This window comes from Pleurodeles waltl, chromosome 1_1 (assembly GCF_031143425.1).
Source record: "Pleurodeles waltl isolate 20211129_DDA chromosome 1_1, aPleWal1.hap1.20221129, whole genome shotgun sequence".
Classification (NCBI taxonomy): domain Eukaryota; kingdom Metazoa; phylum Chordata; class Amphibia; order Caudata; family Salamandridae; genus Pleurodeles; species Pleurodeles waltl.
In genome coordinates this window covers 830,847,056-830,869,813 of record NC_090436.1, presented here as the reverse complement: position 1 = coordinate 830,869,813, position 22,758 = coordinate 830,847,056, and the positions used below count along the sequence as shown (strand labels likewise).

The window sequence follows — 22,758 nt, the reverse complement described above, 5'->3', positions numbered from 1 at the left end:
TGGGCATGTTGGAAATAGCTCAGACACAAACTAAAACAATTCAGATACTGTGATTGGCAAATGAGAGTTCAAATATTCCAGATGTTAAATCAGTATCAAGCGGCGACTCAATAGCAAACATCAAACAAAATTGAAACTGAAACAATCCAGAAATAGTGCATACAAAGTAAACATGCTGGCATGTAAATACGCTTGTGACAACTCATGCATTAAGCTGTATGTTGACCAATTGTTATAGGGACCAATGTATAGATTGGTATTGTGGATACCATATAGACGACAAATCGGAAAATACACTCTTTTTATAGGGCACATTGGATCAAGGATGTTTGATGTGACCAAAGAACGTATGGCTGAAAATTATAAAACTCAAAACTCAGAGGGTATAATGACTGTATGTCTTTTAGTGTTATAAAGCATATAAAAGAACAAATATATTATTAACATAATGCCGCTAAAGAGAGAATTAATCAGGCTGTCTCTGTATTTTAAATTGATAATCTTAGTAAAACCTCTTATCACTGTACGAGCGGTACTCATTGAGTTACCAAATCAAATCGCTATCAGTTGTTCAAAACAGTTCACAGGAAACATGGTGATAGAAGCCCTATTTGTTACACTGTTGCAAGACAGATCATTTAACGAGGTATTGATGGTAATCATAGAGTTACCACAAAAAATCATTACAAATCAAAACAGTGACAGGAAAAGTGGTGATAAAAGCCCTGTTTGTTATAATGTTGCAGGAACAGACCATTTAACGGCTATGTTCAATTAGTGTGCCCATTCCATCATGCCAAATCAGGACAACATTGTCTATGTATTGGGTTAATTTGGTAATATTTAATTAAAAGGATTTATCAAAAAGAAGATAACATTGTTTTAAAATCAGCCACATAAATGTTAGCTATATGAGGTTCAAAAAGAGCCCCCATTACAACTCAGTATGTTTGCTCCTAAAATTGTCCTTCAAAAATGAAGTAATTTCTACACAAGGCAAGTTCTGCACATTCAACAATGAAAGGAGTCGGAATATGATGCTGATGGCTTCTGTTTCAAGCAAGTCATGTATCAATAATAGTGCTTCAGTCTGAGAGATATTAGTTTAGTATACAGACTTTCAATTTCCTTGTGTTGTAAAACATCAGATGGAAGATGAAAGGGAAAGCCTTCAATAGTGTTAATTACTGAAGTGGTATCACAGATAAATGAAGCACTTTGAGTCGCAAAAGGTTTAAAGGACTAATAATCATACTGAGGCAAGGGTTTCAATATAGTTACAGCCTAATACTGTAGGACATCCATGAGGATGTGTTTGGTTTTTATGAATCTGGGTAAAATATATATAGCAGGGACAGTATAGTTAGATTTATTTGGAAAATAATACTCTTTTTGACTCAGCCATCCTACCTAAAGCTTTAATGTCAGTAGTGGGATTTTTTGACAATTTTCTATAAAGATTAGCCTTCTTTATTGTACATGGTTGTGTCCATTAGAACAATTCATCCACCTTTATCTGCAGGTTTGAGGAATATATCCCTAATAGTCTGCAATTTCTGAAGGGCAAATTGTTGATCTTTAGTAAGACTATATCAGTAGCACTGTTGTTTTTTGAATAACAAGTCTATTTCATTTAATACTGCATTTTAAAAAGATATGATGTCTTCAGTGACCATCCATTTGGTAACTAGGGAAAAATGTAGAAGATTCATGTAAACCTGTGACATCGAAAACAGGTCATGTTTCATTTGTTGCAAAAGAATGTTTTATTCAAATGGATCGGAATAATCACCCCTTTTCTACCCTAGTCTCAAAGGGGTCCGTTCTGTGGGTGCGTACAACCAATAACCCAGCACTTAATACTGTGGGTTCTATTGCTGTGAAATGGTGAGAAGAAAGATTAAATATTTGTATTGATAAAGCAGGCCCTACCATTGGTGATGTTGAGACAGACTCTGCCATTCATAATACTGGTTGGGTGTTTGCCTCTGGGCAGGGGTTTATTGATTTCTGTACCAACCCCTCCTCCCCCATTTTTCTTTGACATGATGTAATCTCTCTTTGATCCTGACCTAAAAACCTTTATTTGAATGTAGATGGTTGGTTGCATAGCCTAATGATGAGGATTGAATGCTGTCTGATTGCCAAATTAGAGACTCTGTCCAGAAAGGTTACTTTTTTAAATGGTGGGGGACAGGAACTGGGGTTTTGATAACAATCTTTTCACAAAGGATAACTTCTTTCTTTGCTGTACCTTTTGATGTATTTTTGAAGTTTATCAGTTTTCTTTAGCTACACTGAGTTTTTTCAAACTCTTTGATGGCAGTTTCAAGCAAAGATTTAGCATTAGTGATAGTTGGATGACTACTAGTTTTCTTTTCCAGATCTTCTATTTTTTTAAAATTTGTTGTATATGTTTGAAAGCAGTTTCAATACTAAAAACCATCAATATCTGTACACAATTATTGGCTGTCAAACTAATGTGAGTTTTAAATCCTTGTCCTCAGTAAAAATATGGGGATTCTTTTTTCTTTAAGAACCAATGGGATGATATTAGAATTTAAACAGTCTCACACATTTGGCATGAAGTTCCACATGTATAAGTTTCTTTTAAAATCTTTCTATTTTTTTGTGCCCCTCATTGTAATTCACATCCATGTGGATTCTGGAGGCTCAATTTGACATACGGCCTTGACTGAAAATGTTTTCTTTAATTTGTCAGTGCCTTAAACTGTCTTTTGGAGGTGTTGTTATCATGCTTCTCATTAGCTAAAGACAGACTCATTGTTTGTATTAGATGACTGAAAGTGAGGCCTGTAGGAAGGAATCTGGCAACGAACTTGGAGAAATAATAGTCAAAGAAGGCCTTCTGTTTATCACATAACAGGATAGTGGAAAGTTCTAAGATGACCACTGCAGTCTCAGTTTCAAGTAGATGGGAACTCAAGGGAGTGTGATGACTTCCCTCATATTCAGCAATTTGGTTAGTCCCTGGTGGTGTAAGGCGAGATATGGATGTTTTTTAAAATACTTTTAGATTTAATTGCCATTTCCATAGTTAGTTAGGCAGACTTCCCCCGACTCTGAGAGGGAATAGATCGCTATTGCTAGGCTTTTCTTAAGTATAAAGCTTCATTCTGAATGCTTCCTTATTTTCCTTGAACTTCTACAGATGTTTCATTTTATGCTAATAACTTCTATGCTCCCTGGATAGAAATCCTCTTTAGCAAATTAAGTCATAGGAAATAAAAGTTTCTTCATGGAACTCCTATTTGCTTCATTCTTGCTGTGACTGTTACTATTCTGAATCTCATATTAGTACGACTCAGCTTATTGAACTATTTCAGCCTACAAATGATACTGCTGCATTTTAGGAACTTATTTGTATTCTGGACTGATCAATGTTGGACATGGCCCTTCTTAGGGGATTTCCTTGAAACGTTTTGCTTTTTTTCCCCTGTTTTTTTTGCTGACTCTCTTCACGTCTATACATGGCCTTAGGACTATGGGCACTTTCCTACTGTACCTCAGTGGGAAAGTGCCCACGCCCTTCCTACACATGCCAGGAAGGGATGCTTACATGATTGGTTGGTGTGCGGTAACCAGGAGTGCCCTGTAAAAAGGTACACCACATAACTGGGGCGGGTACAGCCCTGGCTACTAGTGGACTGCTGCACAGAGTACTACCCAGTCAACCTGGCCTGTCACCCATGTATCAGTCCTGCCATTGCAGGCCTGGGGAGTGCAGTTGGCCTGGCAGTTCTTACTCCTTGGTCAACCCTGAGTGGGCCTTTCACTACTCTTAAAGCCCCCCAAAGGGTGGAGCAGGTGGTAGGCAGAAGGCAGGGCAGGTACACGTGGGTGCTCCATGCCCCAGTAGTGAAGATCCCCCACGTGGGTTTCCCCTACCTAGGATATTGGTTCTCTCCATATGTTTAGCTGATTCTCTTTTGGTGTCCTTAGGGCCCTGGGTACTTTCCTACTGTAAGTACAGTGTGAAAGTGTGTGCGCCCTTCCTACATAGGTTACGAAGTGGAGCTAATCAATGTGGGCTTAGCCTGCCATTGCAGGCCAGTGGGTGCGTGCTTGAACAATAGTGTTTTAACATGTGTCCAGCATCCCACTGGAGGCCCGTGTGTGCGTGCTTGCACAATGGTGTTTTAACATGTGTCCAGCCTGCCATTCTAGGCCTGTGTGTGTGCTCTTGTACATTGCTATTTTGATACGTGCCCAGCCAGCCATTGCAGACCAATGTGTGCGTGCTTGCCCCAAGCGTGTTTCTAAATGTAGTGAAGAATACCCCAGTTTGTTTTCACTACCTCTGAGGGTTGCTCTCCCCATACCCTAACAAGGGAGGATGATTGAAATTATTCACCTAAAATAGTGGATTGCAGTCGAACAGCCTCATAATGTTTCCTATCATTGGATTTGCAGTGATAAACACCTTCCTATTGTAAGAGTGGTTTTGACATTAATAGCTGAGAAATGCCACTTCTGGAAATTGGGCATTTCTCTGCTCTAGAGTTCATTGTGTGCGTTTCTGCCTGGCTTCAGTTTACACCTAAGGTTGGGGTAACACATCTATACATTCCCCAGTGACATCTATAAAAAATGGGCATGTAACTGGAACAACAGACTTCTGCCATTTGCGAACCTGGCTGCATGTTTTGAAGGGAGTGATTTTGACACTTGGCCTCTGGGCACCAGAGTTTGGCCCCACTAAAGATTAAGATATGCATTCCACAGCCCCATGGCAGACAGAACTGTGGCTCAAACAGAGAACCTTAGAACCACTCCCAACTTCAAAGGCACACTACAGTATAACTACCAATGCCATACTGCAGCAGGGTAGAGATACACTTGTAGGGATGTGGGACTAGAAAACCTGGTCTGCGTGGTGCACACTGCCATAGGAATCTGTTGGTCACAAGGAGGATTACTGCCCATGGAAGTGTCTGCGCACCCTTCCCGAATCATGTCTGGCCTGGGCAGACTGCCTGCTGCTTTGTGGCACCCTGAAGTGTGCTCTCCAAGGGCTTGTCGGCTTGCCCCCTGTTATCTTGTAAGGTCTCAGGGAGATCAGAAACCTGCAGTGATGGACCCACACCATCTGTTCGTGACACCTGGAGACCAGTGACATCATAAGTACCCACATCGCCTGCTGGGTTCTAACTGACAGCGCAGAGTGAGCGTGAAACTAACAATTGTGCCTGGAGACCAGATTGCCTGGAGTTGAGCACCAAAAGCATTGCCCGTATCTAAAGAGTGTAGCCCATTTGTCGTAGGCCCTCAGCACACATAAGTGTCTTGTTGGTGGTGAGCAGATTCACTGATTTTAGGACACCGCATGGCCCGCTTCATCAATCATGCTGCAACTCTCTTGTGCATCACACCAACTCTATGCTCACTGCGCATGGTGTCTGATTCACGGGTTGCAACCTTCAGAGGTGGGGGCGTAACTGTAGTAGTGCCACATTCTACCTCGTGCCACACTACTGAACTTGTGCATGTGTGTGGGACTGGAACTGTTTGGTGCAACCCGTATGAACACGCACTGGGCATTTTTGCATCATTTGCAGGGAGGTACTGTATTTGCATCTCTTCGACTGTGTATGATTGTAACTGTCTGGTGTGTCTTGTATCAACATGCATCAGATGTTCTGCCTCACTTCTCAGGAGGCACATGATTGGAAACTCCTCATCATAAGTGATTGGAACTGTCCATGCGATCCATATCAACGCGCACCAAGCATTGTACTTCATTTCCAGGAAGGCACGGGATTTATAACTCTTTGTGGTGTGCGACCGGAGCTGGATAGTGTGACTCATATCACTGTGTGCTAGGCATTGTGCCTCATTTCCATGGAGGCACAGAATTTGCAACTCATCATCATGTGTGAAGCCGGGTTATCTTGTGCGACTCATATCATCGTGCACCAGACGTTGTATACAGATTGCCTGGATGCAACTCTGATTAACTTGTACCTGATGGGGAACTTGTACCTTCCGAGAGGCTCCCCTGCTACATTTCCCTCTTCATCGGTCATTCCTTCTGGGACCTCTTGGTGGCAAACTACTTGCCCTCACCTCTCCCGGCCCCCGACAACAGCGTGTGCCAAGTAGTATTGCCTGGACCTGGCCTGGGTGGAGGGAGCAATTGACTGGGCTGAAAGAATGCTTCTGAGAGCGATCGAAAGTGGGTCAAGAGACTGCGCAACCCCTTACCTCAGTGCTTCACTGAACTGGGCTGGTGCTGGAAGGCACGTTACGGAATCCTTTAACTGAATGAGCTATTGCCCTCGGGTGCTACTGCTCCACAACCTGGTGGGTGAGCTTCCTGAGTGGTGGCCAACCCCCTTTTGTTTATCAACTGCCTCCTAATCAGTCCTACTACCTACCCCCACCTTCTTCTCTGGGACCTCAACTAAGTGCGACTCTGGCCGAGAGCAGCCTAATCTCAGAGGGGAGGGTGTATCTCTCTTTCTAATCTGTGGGTATGGTGTAGTCGGGGTGAGATGGAGGGTGGAGGAGGCTTTAAGCCACAGGATCAGCACTGTGCTACGAATTGGCCTACTGAATATCAGTTGCACCACATTATGGTGCTGCGTGCATTTGTAAGTGCAAGTGTGCTCCATATACACCTGCCTGATGTCCGTAGCCCCTGTAGTGGTGCTGAGTGAATGTGTGCATGTGGGAGTGCCGGCATGAAGACTGCCTGCTAGTGATTACATCGACTGGCGGTGCTGCTTCATACGTTGATTTTTTGCCAACTGGAGATTACATTTGAAATTGATTCTACCTGTGCGGCCTTGGGCCATGGTGCAGCTAAAAGTGTTGTCATTGTCTGTGTGTATATATTCTTGATATTATTGTGATCTGGGTTGAATCCTATATCTATGTGTGGTATTGCATTATATTAATTGCCATGATGGGCCTAGTTCTGACAAAGTTTCACATCGCATAAGGGTGCTGGGGTGGTAAAGTGTTCATGCTACTGATGTCATTTTAATGCAGTTGGGCCTAGTACTACTAGTATTACTACCAAGAGTGATTTATGCCCAGAAGTTCATGATTTTTATGTTGTGTTAATGGATTTGTGTATTGAATACAAACTATGTTTTCCTACCACACGTTTGCAGTCCCTTTTGTGATGCCCAGTATATTTGTTGCATGAGAGTGCTGTGCCAATGCTTCACACATTGCCTCTGTGATAAGCCTAATTGCTCAGTGCGAAGCTACCGAAAGGTGAGCGCAGGTTATACAGTGAGTGTAATCACCCACCCTTGAGTGGTAGGTTGTGCCTGGCTGGGACCCCACAATAATCAATGTTCTAAAATACCTTTATTTAATAGCAATTGTTGTTTCCTGGTTCTTATTGTGGAGTCACATTGGCTCACAAGTTGGAAATGTATTCCTAATGTTATCTCCCTTACAGTGTTTCAAATCATTTAACAAAGGTCCATATGACCAATGGGGTAATATATGTGATTATCTTACAAAAAGATTAAAGTGTAAGTAGCATGGCGCTATCAGTCCTAAGTCCAACAAAAATGAGATCAGCAGAAATGGAGGGGTAATGAAAAATGTTTGGGGAAAGGCCATCCTCAGTCTGATTTGTCTTACACCAAACTTTTCAAAAGTTTTGTTTTTCTGAAATGAACCCCCAAAGGGGGAATTTGTTTCTGAAAAACAAAAACAAATGCCTTCCATGACCTGTGAGATTTCTACTGGGGTGTGAATTAATTCATTTTTTTCTGTCCCTGACTCCTAGTTTTTGTTCTGACAGTAGCAGAAAGTTAAAAAAGAAATTATACCACCCAGATATTAGGGCGAGTGCTGGAATGACCCTCCTCTGCTGGCCCTAACTTTCTTGGTCCACCAGTGGATCTTTTCCATTGACAGAGCCAGTGAGGGCTCTGTTGCATGAAAACGTATGGTCTGCCCATCTCAAAATGAGGCAGGTAGATGTAGGGTTTGGGGGACAATGTGCTCTGTTATGTTTGTAATGGAGTGCCTTGACCACCAAGTTCTAAATCAGGCCCTTAGTGTCAATTGCTTCCAAGCCCATTTTGACATCTAGCTCCTCTTTCAGTATGTTTAGCCTATAGTTGCGAAAAGCCCAATTCAGCAGCAATAACATCTATAATTTGTTATGGCGGAGAAGGCCAGGCAACATCATCTGAGACAATATAGAAATTGCTAACATGAACACAGTCAAATAATTGCAAGAGTGGAAAATTACACTTCCATCACTTAGGCAAACAGATGGCAAAGTTGATGAAGCATTGTTTAATTCCGAAACATAACATGGTCCAGCCAAACGTAGAACAATGCCACACCTGCATAACACCAATCACAAAACATTTTCCAACTCCATGTAGATATGCCTGACACTTTTATAGACACTGATGCACACACCTGCCCATATAAGGCAGGATATCTATTTTAGCTTCTAACAAAAACTACAATTGGGAAAAATTAATTCAGTATTGGAGCAAAGCACCTTTCAATAGTTATTCAAAAAACACAATTTTCCATCAAGCATGGTACAGTGCACGTTCAAAATAAAAGGGCACAGTCTGCTTCAACACACCTGTGTACTGGAACGAGCACAAGATCATCATACAAGCAAAACCACTTCCAACTTCTAGTTGCAGACCACATGTTGTGCAACACTGAAAGGTATAAAAATAGACTACAGGAACAAAACACTCATTGTCATTACAAAAAATAAAAAGGTACAGTACATGTAAAACACCTTGGAAGCACATGCACGGGTTTCCATCACCTCTTTATTGTCTTGGTCAGGGGCTAATGACCCAGGTGAGTATGGGTTGTTGTAACTTACCTTGTATTGCAAAAAGGCTTTGCTGGAAGACATGCAGTGACACAGTGAAGATTATCTTCATTGACCTTAGCAGTCTGTGACAAGCGTGGCCTGCAATTGTGACTACCCCTACAAGAACATATGCATACAATTCACTACTTGGCATTAAAAGACCACATTTCTAGGTTTATGTCCTTTTCATCTCACCATATATTGATGGACATCTGCACCACAGTGTCTTGAATATTATCATCTTTCCCCATCAAGACTAAACCTTAAGCAAAGGCAAAGATCAAAGCTTGATGGCAACTCTTCATCCAATAAACTGTAGATGGAGCTAATTATGGGACACTGCTGAATTCTGGCCCTTGAAGTGGGATGATAGGAGGTCATGCATCAGATGCACACTGGAACTGAAACCAATTAAAGCCAATGAGTTTGTTGCAATTCTACTAGACACCGAGAATCAGGGTCAATCAAAGATGGTGACAAAGGCACAATCCAGAGATATTGTAGGTCAGGGCACTGAGTAATAAAGAGAATCAGGCACAGGAATGGGTATTGGAAGGAATGGGTGATGACACAGTGGTTGATGGTTCTCCTAAAGCCCCAGCTGGTGACAGACATTTCAATGAAGCAGTTTAGGTTTGTGTTGCAAATGGACCAATTGATGAGTGCTGGCATACACTGTCTGTTTGAGCTATATGATTGGTGCTGTTAATTAAGGTTTAAAAAGGTGTAGAATGACGTTAGTTATGTCATTGTTGAATCAAGTTTTTTCATTCCCAGTCTGATGTACTTGCCTTCTTCTCCAGAGGCTTTACAAGCATGTATACTAGTTGTAGTTGCATTTCCAGGAGAGTGAGGTCTTCTTGCAGGTTCTCTCCACTGGTACAGTCCATGATGTGTGGCTTCATCGACAAATTTGGGTCTCTGTAAGTGGGAGTGGCCTATGACATACACTGCACATACCTAAGTGTTGTAGCTGAGTCTCCTTCGTGTACACTATCCTCAGCTTTGCTATCCATTAATGATGATGAGGCAGGCACCATCTCCTCTCTAATTTACTCTTCCAATTGTCCTATGTATCATTGACCCATGTTTTACCTTCTGTCGTAGTCTTCCTGAAACTGAACTAACATCTTGCATTATCTTACATTGCATCTTGCAGTAAGCTTCTTCCAAGATCACATGGATTATATACAATTCTGTGCTTTTCTATGTTTATTTAGGCAATTCAGCGTGTAGTGATTTTGAGGCAATTTTTTTGCCAATTCAGTTATTCCTTGAATGTACTTATTGGGGGTCAGGGGTGATCATGAGTTAAAGCACCAGACTTAAGGCCTGATTTAGAGTTTGGCGGATGGGGTTACTCTGTCACAAACGTGATGGATATCCCGTCCGTCGTATTACTGTCCCATTATATCCTATGGGAATCGTTGTAGGTTCAACATTCAGAAAACATTCATAATGTATAAGCAATGCCCTTTTAAGTGTGATTTCTATCAGATATGGCAGGCATCTCTCAAAGAGTTTCAACTATTATTCCTGTTTTTGTGGTTCATTGGTCTGATATATTTGTTATTGTTTATGAGTAATGCAGCACAAGCTGATATTACCATACAACTCAATGATCTGATGAGATAATGGGAAATGGGGTAACTATCAATATACAAATACAAGTATTTGTCCAGTTTAGGGTGACCTTATGGGTGAAATAATTATCAGGAGCCTGGTGTAGCTTTTTGAATGACACTAATGAGATATTGTACAAAAAATAACAATCATTTTAGTTGTGTGCTACATCCTGTATATTGTAAAAAGATAGACATTAGTGTTTACATACTCATGCACATTTATGCACGTAGCAAATGGTTTCAGCACATTGGAATATCTACTTTTAACAATATGGCCTGAAAAACGTAGTAGCAGTTCTGCTCTTCACATCAACTTTGACTGGAGTCTCATAGGTACCTGTCGAGATTGATCTGCTCCCTGCAAGGAATAGGCCTAACATTGTTCAAGGACATTTTGTGTGATGGCAATTGCAAATGCTCAGGGGTAACAGTCATTAATTCAAGTTTCCCAAGTACAAAATGTAAAAGGATTGAATTAGGCTTTCAGTTAAATATTCTGTGAACTGTCCCATTAATGTATTTTATTAGTGTTGATTGTTTTCTTGGGCAGTGGTGGGGAAGCATGGAGAAAGTTTATGAAGTGGTTAGGGCATATAATTTGTGTGAGAAATTGTGTTTTTGTTGTTTGGAGGGGTGAAACACTACTCAAGAAGCAGCCACAGTCATCGCCTGGGTGAACCACAAAAGGTAACTAAATTAACGTGTGCTCAACCTTCTGGTAGCTTGGCACAAAAACACTCAGGCTTACCTTCGAGGCAATGTGCAAAGTACTTATGCAGCACTTAAACAATAATAAAGTGAAAACACAATGCAAGAAAAATCCCACAAGATTAAGAAAAACAGAGGAAAATCAAATAAATTATTTGACACCAATACAACATAAATCCAATCAGTAAAACCAGAGATAGGCAATTTCAAACATTTAAATAGGGATAGCTCCTAAAAGTACAAAGCTTCATATGCAGTCATCTGGTCATAGTAGACTGGGGGAAACTCACAAGTTCAGACTGACCGTGATGGAGTATGGGTCAGATAAAGAAACTAGGCTAGTCCTGCTGAAAATAGTTACTTTCTCGAAGTCCCGCATGAAGAAACCAGTTCGGAATGGAGTAGGCCGCAAGGAGCGGGAAGACCGTTACAGATGTCGTCACTGTAGTGCAAAGAGGGGGCCAGGTGTTGGGGCCATCATTGCTGTAGTGCACACATCTTGTTGGACATTGCAGACGGTCGTTGCTGGAGCTTTGTGTTAGTGGTCACTGCAGGCTGTTGATGCTATAATGCAAAGTGCAGATCTTGCATTGCCAGTCATTGATGGCAGTTGCTGTAACATGAAGAGTCGGGCTCACTGAAGGTCTTAGCATGAACAATCTCCTTCACAGTTGCAAAGAGCCCAACAATTCAAGATTTCTCCCTTAACTTCATATGAATACAGTCTGATGCCAACCAAGGGCCACGGCCTGCGGAGGCATCTCTTGGGAATCAGGGAACTCACTCTTGCAGAGTCCAAAAGGGCTCAAGCAGGTCAAGTTGCAAGTCCAAAACAATTGTAAAAATACAGTTGATTAGTAACTACATATTCAGGGCATAAATTCCCTTAAATGCAAGAACTTGTATAGAGAAACATATGAAGCAATACAAAGACTGGATAAATTACAGTTTTTCATGTATTAGAATTGTTTGCAGATCAAAAGTTGTGCATGAAATATGAAGGAGTCTGCTCAAAAAGTGCAAGGTGGGCCTGCTTGTGCAGTGCAATAGGTGAAATAGTGTGACTTAAAAAACGATAACCAGATTCAGTATAACAATTTTCTCTGAAAACCCTGTCTAATGGCATTCCTTTGTTTTATCCTGTGAGAGCAGGGCAAAATGTGGTGATTCTTGATTGAGATGTAGAATCAGTGCAGACAACCCATGTATGCGTAGACACTGTCTAATGGGTAATTGTCCTGATCCCCAATATATCAGAACATGGTTTGCAGTCTAGTCTCACCGCAATGCATGAACACTTCAACAGTGTTCCAAAATGGATAAGAATGTATTTGTTCAGGATGAAGAATTCTGAAACAAGTAAAGTCTGACCTAGCAGGGAAGAGGGCTGATCAGCAGAGTTACAGTCTTTACTTATGGCAATCAAATCAATACACAGTTGTAAGGAATGATTACAGAAATATCCATCTGACTTCACACTCTTTTGAATTGGATGGAATGAAAGATCTCAGAGATTTCTGTTTGTGTTTTTGTCTGATCTCGTAAGACAACTATTTTTTCTGTAGTTCTGTTTAATGTATTTCCTCACAAGGAGTTCATCTATGTTCAATAATGCTTGTGTATATTGGTTTTTCGTTCCATCGGATGGCTGCCGATATTTGTATGTATCGGTTTTATTCCATCCGATTGGGGTCAGGACAATTTCCCATTACACAGTGTAATGTCCACAGGTCCAGCAGTGTACTGAAGAGTGGGTCTGGTTTTAAACTTGGTGCCAGCTTTGAAGTGGATGAATTTTCTGGAGTTCCAACCCTGCCACCTCCCCACAAAGAAGTGTCTGGAATTTTTTGCCTACCTGCCCCTATCTCGTAATGCCTGGGGTCACAACAGGCTAGTATGAGGTTCTTCTTTGTGTCTGCTGAGCCAGTGTTTTTGAAGTGTGTGAGTGTGACAGGTGACAGCTCTGCTCCTCCCATCAAGCCAAGATGGCTCATCTCACAAACACACAGTCCCTCTATGGTGTGGCTGTCTGGGAGGAATAACCAAATCCAGATGCCAACAACACCTTTTTAAGTGAACCAGGAAACAAGCTGCAGATACTAAATGTCTACAGCAAGAAAATACAGACTTTTTAAAAGTAGCTTTTTCAGAATTGTGACTTAAAATCCAACTTTTCCATTCAAGAGGATTTTAAACTACAATTCCTTAATTACCAAACGTGACATTTCTACCTGCTCCCAAATAAAAGTTATCATTTAGTACATGTAATAAGGTAACATAATGGAAGGTTTAGGGTTTGAAAAAAGGTTTATTTTGCCAGGTCAAAATTTCATTTTAAAACTGCATACAGTCTTCATTGGCACACAAGTGACATGTTTAAAAGGCTACTTGACTGGGTGGAACAGTGGGTGCGCAGGCCCACTAGTAGAATTAAATTTACATGCCCGGGGCACATGAAGTATTTCTTTACTAGGGACTTACAAATAAATTACATTTGCCAATTGGGTGTATGTTAGTTTTACCATGTTTAGATCGAGAAAGCACTCTAGCATTTGTTAGCAGTGTAAAGTGCATAGACACCGAAGGCCAACACAAATGAACTCAGAAAACAGGTCGAAGGGAGGAAGCAAATAGTTTAGGGGGTGACCCTACAGAGAGGGCAAAGTACAAAAACGTGTATTTGAATGTGTCTGTTAATATTAGATGGATGTCTACTCCTATTCTAGTCTCAGGAGGTTTATTGAGTAGTTCAGGGGAAGTTTTATCCATACTTGCTTGAAAAGCTTCATAGAGTCAATTTTGTAAGGAACATAAGTCAAGGTAGCAACTGCCTCAAAGGATGTTTTAAATTGAATGTATTTTTATCCAAGATATACATGTGTAGAACTCCTTATTGTCATGAGCTGGTGGTTGTTAAACATGTCTTTTTTAAGTTTGTCATCCTCTTTTTCTAGATTTGACCTACAGACAGATTATTATCTCTCTAGCCTCATGTAATAAAAACATTTCTTAAAATGGATAGACATAGATGCATTGGTGGGCTTTTGATCAGCCCAGGTAATTCATTGGTCTTTTCAAGTGTTATTCATCATTTAATCCCTGCACAACAGCTTACAGTATGGGTGAGTGGGTCATCCCCCATCAGCCATTGGATGTATAACACTTTGCGTGGGAGCTTGATCACATGTACCAATCCACCTGCAAAATAGTGTACTTCGGGCCAGAGCTGGTGGACGAAGCTAGCTGGTCAAGAGTTGTGTTGGTTCTTTTTTTTAATGTATTTTCTTTGTGATCATAGGACTGTCATCCTTAGACAGTGGCATTTAATTTCTATTTTTCATTTACTCAACCTATAGTGCACTATTTGTTTAATTTGGGTGTTTCACTTGTCCATCACTCTTCCATATTCTTAGAAGCCCATACTGTATCTTTGTGCCAATATGATATCACTGTTACATTTTGTTGCATCTTGCTCCATCTTTTTATATGAACTGCATGGGATGATATCCCCTCTCTCTCCTTTAAAATATTATTAGCTGCTCATTATTATCCATATAGTTTTATCTCTGTCCGCTTTTATCATTAAAGAAAACATAATCTGTTCCCTCAATAGTTTAAATGTCCATCTTAACTTGCTTACTTATGAGTGACTGAGTGCTCATTTGTCTCCTTAATAGTTTCAGGAGGCAAATATTAATCATACCTTTTATTCATGGTATCGCAGAGACTACAGATTTCTCCGATTGGCGTCTCAGAATTCAGTACTCTAGTTGCCATTGTATAACATGGTCTATTTCTGCAGCCTATAACTCTGGTTTGCTCAGTAAGGATACACTACTCTCTTCTGTATTTGAAGCACTGCTTCTTGGTTATAAATGCTCACTGAGATACTGTCTTCTCATGTGCAAATCAAGGTTTAAGGCATAGTACCTTGTTGTGGACTTCAAATTACTTTTCATTATAGCTAGTGTTATCCATTATGGGGGATGTAACATGATGACTCTTCTTAATTTTCGTTATTGTTATTGCTAGACAAAGCATTATTCGTTATCGCTTAACCCCGGATACATATTTTCTTTCCTCACACACAAATTTTAAATCTCTTCCTTAGAGCATTTGTTTGTCCCATATAAAATATCTGACACAGTACTTCAACTCATATATTTCCATATTCCGAAGTTCTTTTGCACATTGATTTGTGCAGAGAGTCAATCCATCTCTAAATGACCTTCTAGATAGCATTCTTTATGTCCGACCCATTTTTCCTTCAGGGATTCAGGGACTGATTCATAAAGGTGAATTACATTTTTGATTATTTTACAGTTGAGTAAGTTTACTACTTCTAGTCGGTGCCATTTTAAGTATATTGGGGTCCATGGGCAAGAAATAATTTTAGGACCCTAGTTTCAAACAATTTTTAATTTATTTACACATGTTCTGCTAATTCAAATTTTCTAATGGCAAACAATATTGAATTCTATGTGAATGGTTTAAACACAGAAGGAAAGTCAAATGAGATAGACAGACGTTCACTTCCTCAGTGGACCCTTGGAAGGTGGAGGCCCTGGGCAATAGCCAAGTTTGCCCATGTCTAAAATGTCTCTGCTTCTAACTATTCACAAAGTCCAAAAGTAAATTTCTAAAACAAAACACAATTATAAATGCAGCACCGCATATTACCAACCACTTGTACTGCTCACCCTCCTGTTAAAAACTCCAACTTGTCGATCTTGTTCATCATTTATTCTCTCCTATACTTCAATAGATGTTCTCCATGTTGAACTTTATCTTTCTCTCTTATATGCTTTTCCTATTGTTTTTCTATGTTATGCTCTCTAATTAGTCATGAAACTGTTTGTATGTTTCTCATGTTCTTTCTTGTTGGCCAGTTTCTCCTATTCCATATGGTATATTAGCTATGTAATTTCTAATAAACATTTTAATTCAATAAAGGTGGGATATGTATGAGGGTATGTTTACTTGTACATTGGATCATAAGACCTGAGGGAAGGTCGGCGTACGCAAAGTACTACTTTGTAGGCATAATTCTTAATAAGGGTAGGTCAAAGTTCTGTTCTAGGTTTGTGAAGACCTGTAAAATATGATAGCTCCAAGACTACCTTGGTTAGTGATTTTTCTGTCATAAAAGCATTCATAGAAATAGAAATTATGGCTGTAAAACCAAATTATGACTATTTCTGTCATTCAAGCAGATATTGCTAAAGGCTGGTATCACTATCTGTCATGAAATATTTACAAACAAAGTTGCATTAAGAATTTCTGTAGCTCACACATAGCGCACATTATTCTATTGTAGGTATTCGGTATTGCATAGGTGTAAGGATGGTGAAAGGCTTGACAAGCAATCTAAGAGCAAAATTATGCTTTGGTATTAAAAACACACCTGCAATATTTTCCAAGTGCCCCATACACAATGGTTTTGTTGATACAAACTTTTTGATGGCATGACAAAATTATTTTCATTTTGAAGCCCATACATTTGCAGTACTGTGATGTCTAAGAATTGAGCACAATGGGTATATGATAATCACACATTAGTAATGTACATAAGGGCTGCAAGCACAATGGACCCTTGAAATGTGTAGTCAGTGTCTTGACATACAGCATGTTCCATTCTTAGATGAAAAAATGCAAGTTACTTTGTTCTCTGATTCTGTAGGTGTTGCTGCGGGCGCCTTATCGGCCAGCATGTTGGACTGACTCCAAGTATCACCATCATCCAGAATGAGAAAAATGAAGGCAGACTTGCTCGAAATGACATCCAGTCGGAGAAGTGGTCTGTTAGCAAGCACACCCAGCTCAGCCCCACTGATGCCTTTGGGACCATTGAATTTCAAGGAGGAGGCCACTCCAACAAAGCTATGGTAATTGCTGTAATTCATAGTAAACTGTAGCCATCAGCTGTGAAACATGTTACTGTCAGTCTCACTGTCTAGCATAGAATACAAGCAGGGTCACTATCTTGACAAAAAAACAGCAATGCTGAGTATGTGTGTTTGGACAGAGCTACGTTTTTCCTCTGTACTCTGGTCTCCATGAGTTAGGCCACCAGCTCCTCTGGGGCAACTTTTCAATGAATGTCTCCAATACCCTTTGTTTCTCAGGTATAGCTCATTCTTTCAAACCTCCACCTAATCAGCACTTCCAGCAGGAATTCGAAGGACTTCATTTCTGTTTCTGACCTGAAAGAGGGCAGGATGTCAGCAATATAAGCCCTGAAACCCAGAAACCCTCTCTAATCCGCAGTTGTGGACTGCCATGTACTCCCAAGGCCTGATCTGTTGAGGGCTGTTAAGTTTCAGGGCAGTGGGTTTCATCAACCACTCAGTAGCTCAGCCATTTGTAGTTATTCTGCAGATTAGGTAGACAAGAAGGTGGAGATTGGTGTTTGCAAAACAAATGACACAAAGGGAGTAGGGCTTCACACTGGCTGATACAAAACTTCCTTGTGTGCATTGATGAAGAAGAATGGGGTAGAAAGGGTGCCGACACAGTCCTTGCAACTCAGAAGGGTTTCTATCCCCCTCCTACCTTCCACGGGAACCTGATCCTCCTTAATGACCTCAGGGCTATCTACAATCTACATCCCCATCTGGGCAGCTCCTCCATTTCTAGAATCACTGTTACACAGGAGACCCAAAATGAATTCCGGTGCCCCTACAGTCTCTCACTCGTATAAACGCACACATTCATTCTCGCATACACACATACAAACACACACACTTCATGCTCATCTGCCACACAATCCCAGACCAAACATATGTGCACCTTTCATGCCTCATATCAATGGAGCAAATGAGCTAGGGAAAGGAACAGGAAGAGCCCTTCTTTTGGAGATACTTTCTCTATGAAGAAAAATATCTGCACCCCATGCTGCGACCACTGTCAGCATTTTGCCAGTCAAGCCGATGTACATTAGTCACTGCTGACAAAGAAGGCTACTCTTTGCATGCCCACCAGACCACAGAGCCTAGCTCTGGGCTACATGCCATGTCAGAAGCTTTGATCGTACACGCAGGATTTCATTATAGGACAAGAGGTTATCATTATGTATACATCCTTTATTGCTGCCCCAACATGCATCTCTTTAAAGAATATAAATATATCACAACGTAAAACATTCCAATCCAGAACCAAACTACAGTAAATATGTCTTTAGCAACAGCACTCTTCCTCTTTTATTAACTGCTACAGTGGATATTTAAGTATATTACAGTGTTTCTCTCTTTGATGTCTTATTTATGATATTTGTTTGATGTTATTTCAGCTAATGGAATAATCTTTACATAGTTCCGGCGTTTATATTATGGCTTAATTATTTAAGTATTCTTGCATTAATAACCTTATTTATTGTTCATATGTGCTATTTTTACAACAATGCATACCGCTCCCGATTCCTGAATAGAGTACCCTGTACTGATAGATAGTTATAGGCACTGAAGCCCTGTGACTCGGACAGGACCGCCGCTCAACCTTTCTGTCCCTTGCGGTGCTGCATTAAGCCTTGGGCATTCTTGCTGTCCTGCACAGTTTAGACACAGCACCACAATTTGCCTAGAGTCTGTGACTTACTGCGGTGCTGTTTTCATGCTTCTACGTGCCAGTATGGTCTCTCAGGACATAGACTTCGACACCCTTCTTTAGTGTAAAAGTACGTTTATTAGGACAGGCTTGCTCAATAACATAACACATCAGTGTAACCAGAACTTAAATAACAACATTTATTTTTTAACCTTGTAACTCCCTTTCTTCCATTCTCATTTCAATCCTCCTCTTATCCTTTGCTCACCCAAATTCCACTTCCATTCCCACACATCTCCCTTTTTCCTCTTATCCCTCACCTGACTCAGTCCTTCCCCAGTCTGCCAACCTTCACCTGCTTCCCCTCCTGGAAGGGTGAACAAGCCTGCATCTGACTCTCCACCCTCCCCCATCTACTGCCACTCAGTAAAACCCACTTGGCATTTTGCTGCCTGTTAGACTTTTCATCCTTGGCGTGGTCTCCCTTAACTTTTTGCCTCTGTTCCCCAGGTTGTTGATGTGTGCTGGACTCTGATTTTGCTGTTTTTGTTACTCTGGGCACTTTACCACTGCTAACCAGTGCTAAAGTGCAAGTGCTCCTGTTTAAATTGTATGTAAGTGGTTCATCCATGATTGGCATATTTGAATTACTAGTAAGTCCCTAGTAATGTGCACTAGAGGTGCCAGGGCCTGTAAATCAAATGCTACTAGTGGGCCTGCAGCACTGGTTGTGCCACCCACATAAGTAGCTCTGTAATCATGTCTCAGACCTGCCCCTGCAGTGTCTGTATGTGTATTTTTACACTGTAAATTCGACTTGGCAAGTGTACCCACTTGCCAGGCCTAAACCTTCCCTTTCCTTACATGTAAGGCACCCCTAAGGTAGGCCCTAGGTAGCCCCAAGGGCAGGGTGCAGTGTATGGATAAGGTAGGACATATAGTAATGTGGTTTATATGTCCTGACAGTGAAATACTGCCAATTTCGTTTTCACTGTTGCAAGGTCTGTCTCTCTCTCATAGGATAATATGGGGGCTACCTTTAAATATGATTAAAGTGTAGATTCCCCTAGAGAGTAGATGGACAGGTGGAGTTTGGGATGCCTGAACTCACAATTTAAAAATACATCTTTTAGTAAAGTTGATTTTAAGATTGTGCGTTTGGAAATGCCACTTTTAGAAAGTGAGCATTTTCTTGCTTAAACCATTCTGTGACTCTGCCTGGTTTGTGGATTCCCTGTCTGGGTCAGTTTGACAGTTGGGTTGTTTTTCACCTCACACCAGACAGTGACACAAAGGGAGCTGGGGTGTGATCTGCATTTCCTGATTAGCCATCTCTGCTAGGAGGGAGGGGTGGAGTGGTCACTCTCATCTGAAAGGACTGTGCCTGCCTCTGACAATGCTGTCTCCAACCCCCTGGTTTGTGTCTGAGGCCTTGCCTGGGCAAGGCAGGATTTCACAAGAAGGTGTGAGTCCCCTTTGAAGGAAGGTGACTTCAAAGACTAAAATGGGTATAAGAAGGGCACCCAAACTTACAAACTTTAGAAACACTTCTGGAATCAAGAGGAACCTCTGCCTGGAGAAGAGCTGTTAGCTGAGGAGGAAGGGCTGCCCTGCCTGTGACTGTGCTTTGTGGAGCTTTCCTGCAGTGCTGCTTCTGCCAGAGTAAGAGGGCAAAGACTGGACTTTGTGTGCCTTCCATCTTGAAGAAGAAATCTCCAAGGGCTTGATGTAGAGCTTGCCTCCTGTTGTTGAAGTCTCAGGGATAGCAAAGACTTCTTCCTGCCAGCACCTGGAGTCTCTGGAGAGACCCCTACTCTGCTCTGTGGTGCCCTTCCAGTCCCTGGGCCCCTGAAAGGAGAAGCTGGCAGCCTAAGGACAAAAATACACGCACCGAGCACCGTGCGGAGAAAAGATCGACGCGAATCCGATCGCGGCTGAGAAAACGACGCGACGCCGGCTCCGCAGCTGAGAAACGACGCCGCAGGAAACGCGACCGGAGAATCGACGCCCGGAGCAGGAGAAACGACGCGCAGCATCGCTGACGAAGGCTGAGAGATCGCAACCTGCGCCGCGGGACTTTCGGACCGTCGCGTGGCTGGCTTTTTCGACGCGCCTCGCCGTGCCGAGCTGTTTTCGACGCATATAACCGTGCAGGGTTATTTTCGACGCACACCGCCCGTGCGGGGTTATTTTTGACGCAAACCAGGTACATTTTCACGCTAGCAGCGCTAGTGTGGTGTTACAACTACCTAAAGACTCTTTTTAGTTTAAACCTTTAAAAAATCATAACTTGACTTTTGTATGTTGGATTTTTGTCGTTTTGGTCTTGTTTTGTCTAGATAAATATTTCCTATTTTTCTAAACTGGTGTTGTGTCATTTTGTAGTGTTTTCATTAGGTTACTGTGTGTGTTGGTACAAATACTTTACGCCCAGCACTCTGAGGTTAAGCCTACTGCTCTGCCAAGCTACCAAGGGGGTAAGCAGGGGTTAGCTGAGGGTGATTCTCTTTTATCCTAACTAGAGTGAGGGTCCTTGCTTGAACAGGGGGTAACCTGACTGTCAACCAGAGACCCCATTTCTAACATTGGTGACCAGCGGTCGGGATTTGGACTTGTATTTGTACTTGACATACAGTAATTAAGTGTACACTACTGTTTTGATCTCAGACCACTACGTGACCACATACTACTAGTCTTGTGATTTTTGTTTTTTTCTACTTGGACTGTTTTTCTCTGCATTCAGTTTCTTTTTTTTCGCTGATCCCGTGATTGACTTTTCTGGAACTTCATTTGAGAACTTGCTTTTCTGTTTTTGGAACTGTGCATATTTTTTTAACCTCTCATCATGTCTCAGTCTGGAGATGCCCTAGCTGAAGCTGCTTTTGACTTGGAGAAATTGGAGAGCTACAAGGTGGCTCAGTTGAAGCAGTTTTGTAGTAATGTTGGCTGTCCCATTAAGAGCTCATCCAAGAAGGATGAGCTGCAAAAGGCGCTGAGGGCCTGGGTGACAGCCAAAGCAGCTGAGGGGCACACAGATGAGCCAGAGGGGGAAGAGGAGTTGCAAGTTACTCACACTGATGTAGTGGGTGGGCCTGCTATGTCTCAGGGGAGAATCTCCAGGGCAGGTAGCAGTGTGTCCTCCAAGAGTCTGACACCTGGAGAGTTACAGGACAGACAGGCAGAGAGGGAGTACCAGTTGGAGCTGAAAAAGCTCAGTCTAGAGGTGGAACAGAGAAAGCTGGCCCTTGAGGAAAGGAAGATAAACATGGCTCATGAGCTCAGTTTAAAAGAGATTGATCAGAGGAGTCAGTCCAGTAGGGATGGTGGCAGCAATTCTACAGTGCAGCCTGAGAGAAGGGTACACATCCCAAAAGACCTTGTGAGGGATTATAAGAGGGAGGATGATATCTACTTGTGGTTCAAGGGTTATGAGTCAGCTCTCCACATGAACCTGGTCCCTGAAGCTCATTGGGGGGCAGCCCTGTGGAAGCATTTTGAGGCAGAGGGGAGGGACACACTGACGGCCTTAGGGGATGCTCAGAGTCTCACCTACCCTGCCATGAAGGAGGCCTTACTTACCAGGTATGGTCTCACCCCTGAGCAGTACAAGGAGAAGTTTAGATCCTACAAGAGAAAGGAATCCCAAACATGGTTGGAATGTGTTGATTCTTGTTGCAGGTCACTGGATGGTTGGGTGAAGGGCAGTAAGGTAAACACGTATGAGGGGCTTTACAATTTAATTGCTTGGGAGCACTTGTACAGTTTATGTTTTCCAGAGCTGCGCCAGCACCTCATTGACAGCAAGCTGACTGACCCCAGGAAGCTTGCACAGGAAGCGGATCGCTGGGAGAGCACCAGGGTCCAAAAGAGGTATGGGGGAGACCACGCCAAGGGTGGGCAGGGTCCCTCTCAGAAGAAAGGGGGGGGTAAGGGCAAACAGGATGAGTTCTCTAAAGGGCCCCAAACTGATTCCCAGGGTAAGGATTCCCAACCCCCCAGTGAAAAGAAGCCATGGTTCTCCAAAGGGAAGCCAATGGCAGGTGG

General features: G+C 42.0%; 1 protein-coding gene across 2 annotated transcripts in view; it reads left to right on the top strand.

Moving 5' to 3' along the window:
* The window catches only part of TRPM3 (transient receptor potential cation channel subfamily M member 3), a 1,350,903-nt gene that overhangs the window by 480,975 nt on the left and 847,170 nt on the right, over positions 1–22,758 (top strand). For both annotated transcript variants that reach the window (XM_069228883.1, XM_069228872.1), the window contains exon 3: positions 16,853–17,057. In XM_069228883.1, the coding sequence (XP_069084984.1) occupies positions 16,853–17,057 (205 nt within the window). The remainder of the gene's footprint in view (positions 1–16,852; positions 17,058–22,758) is intronic.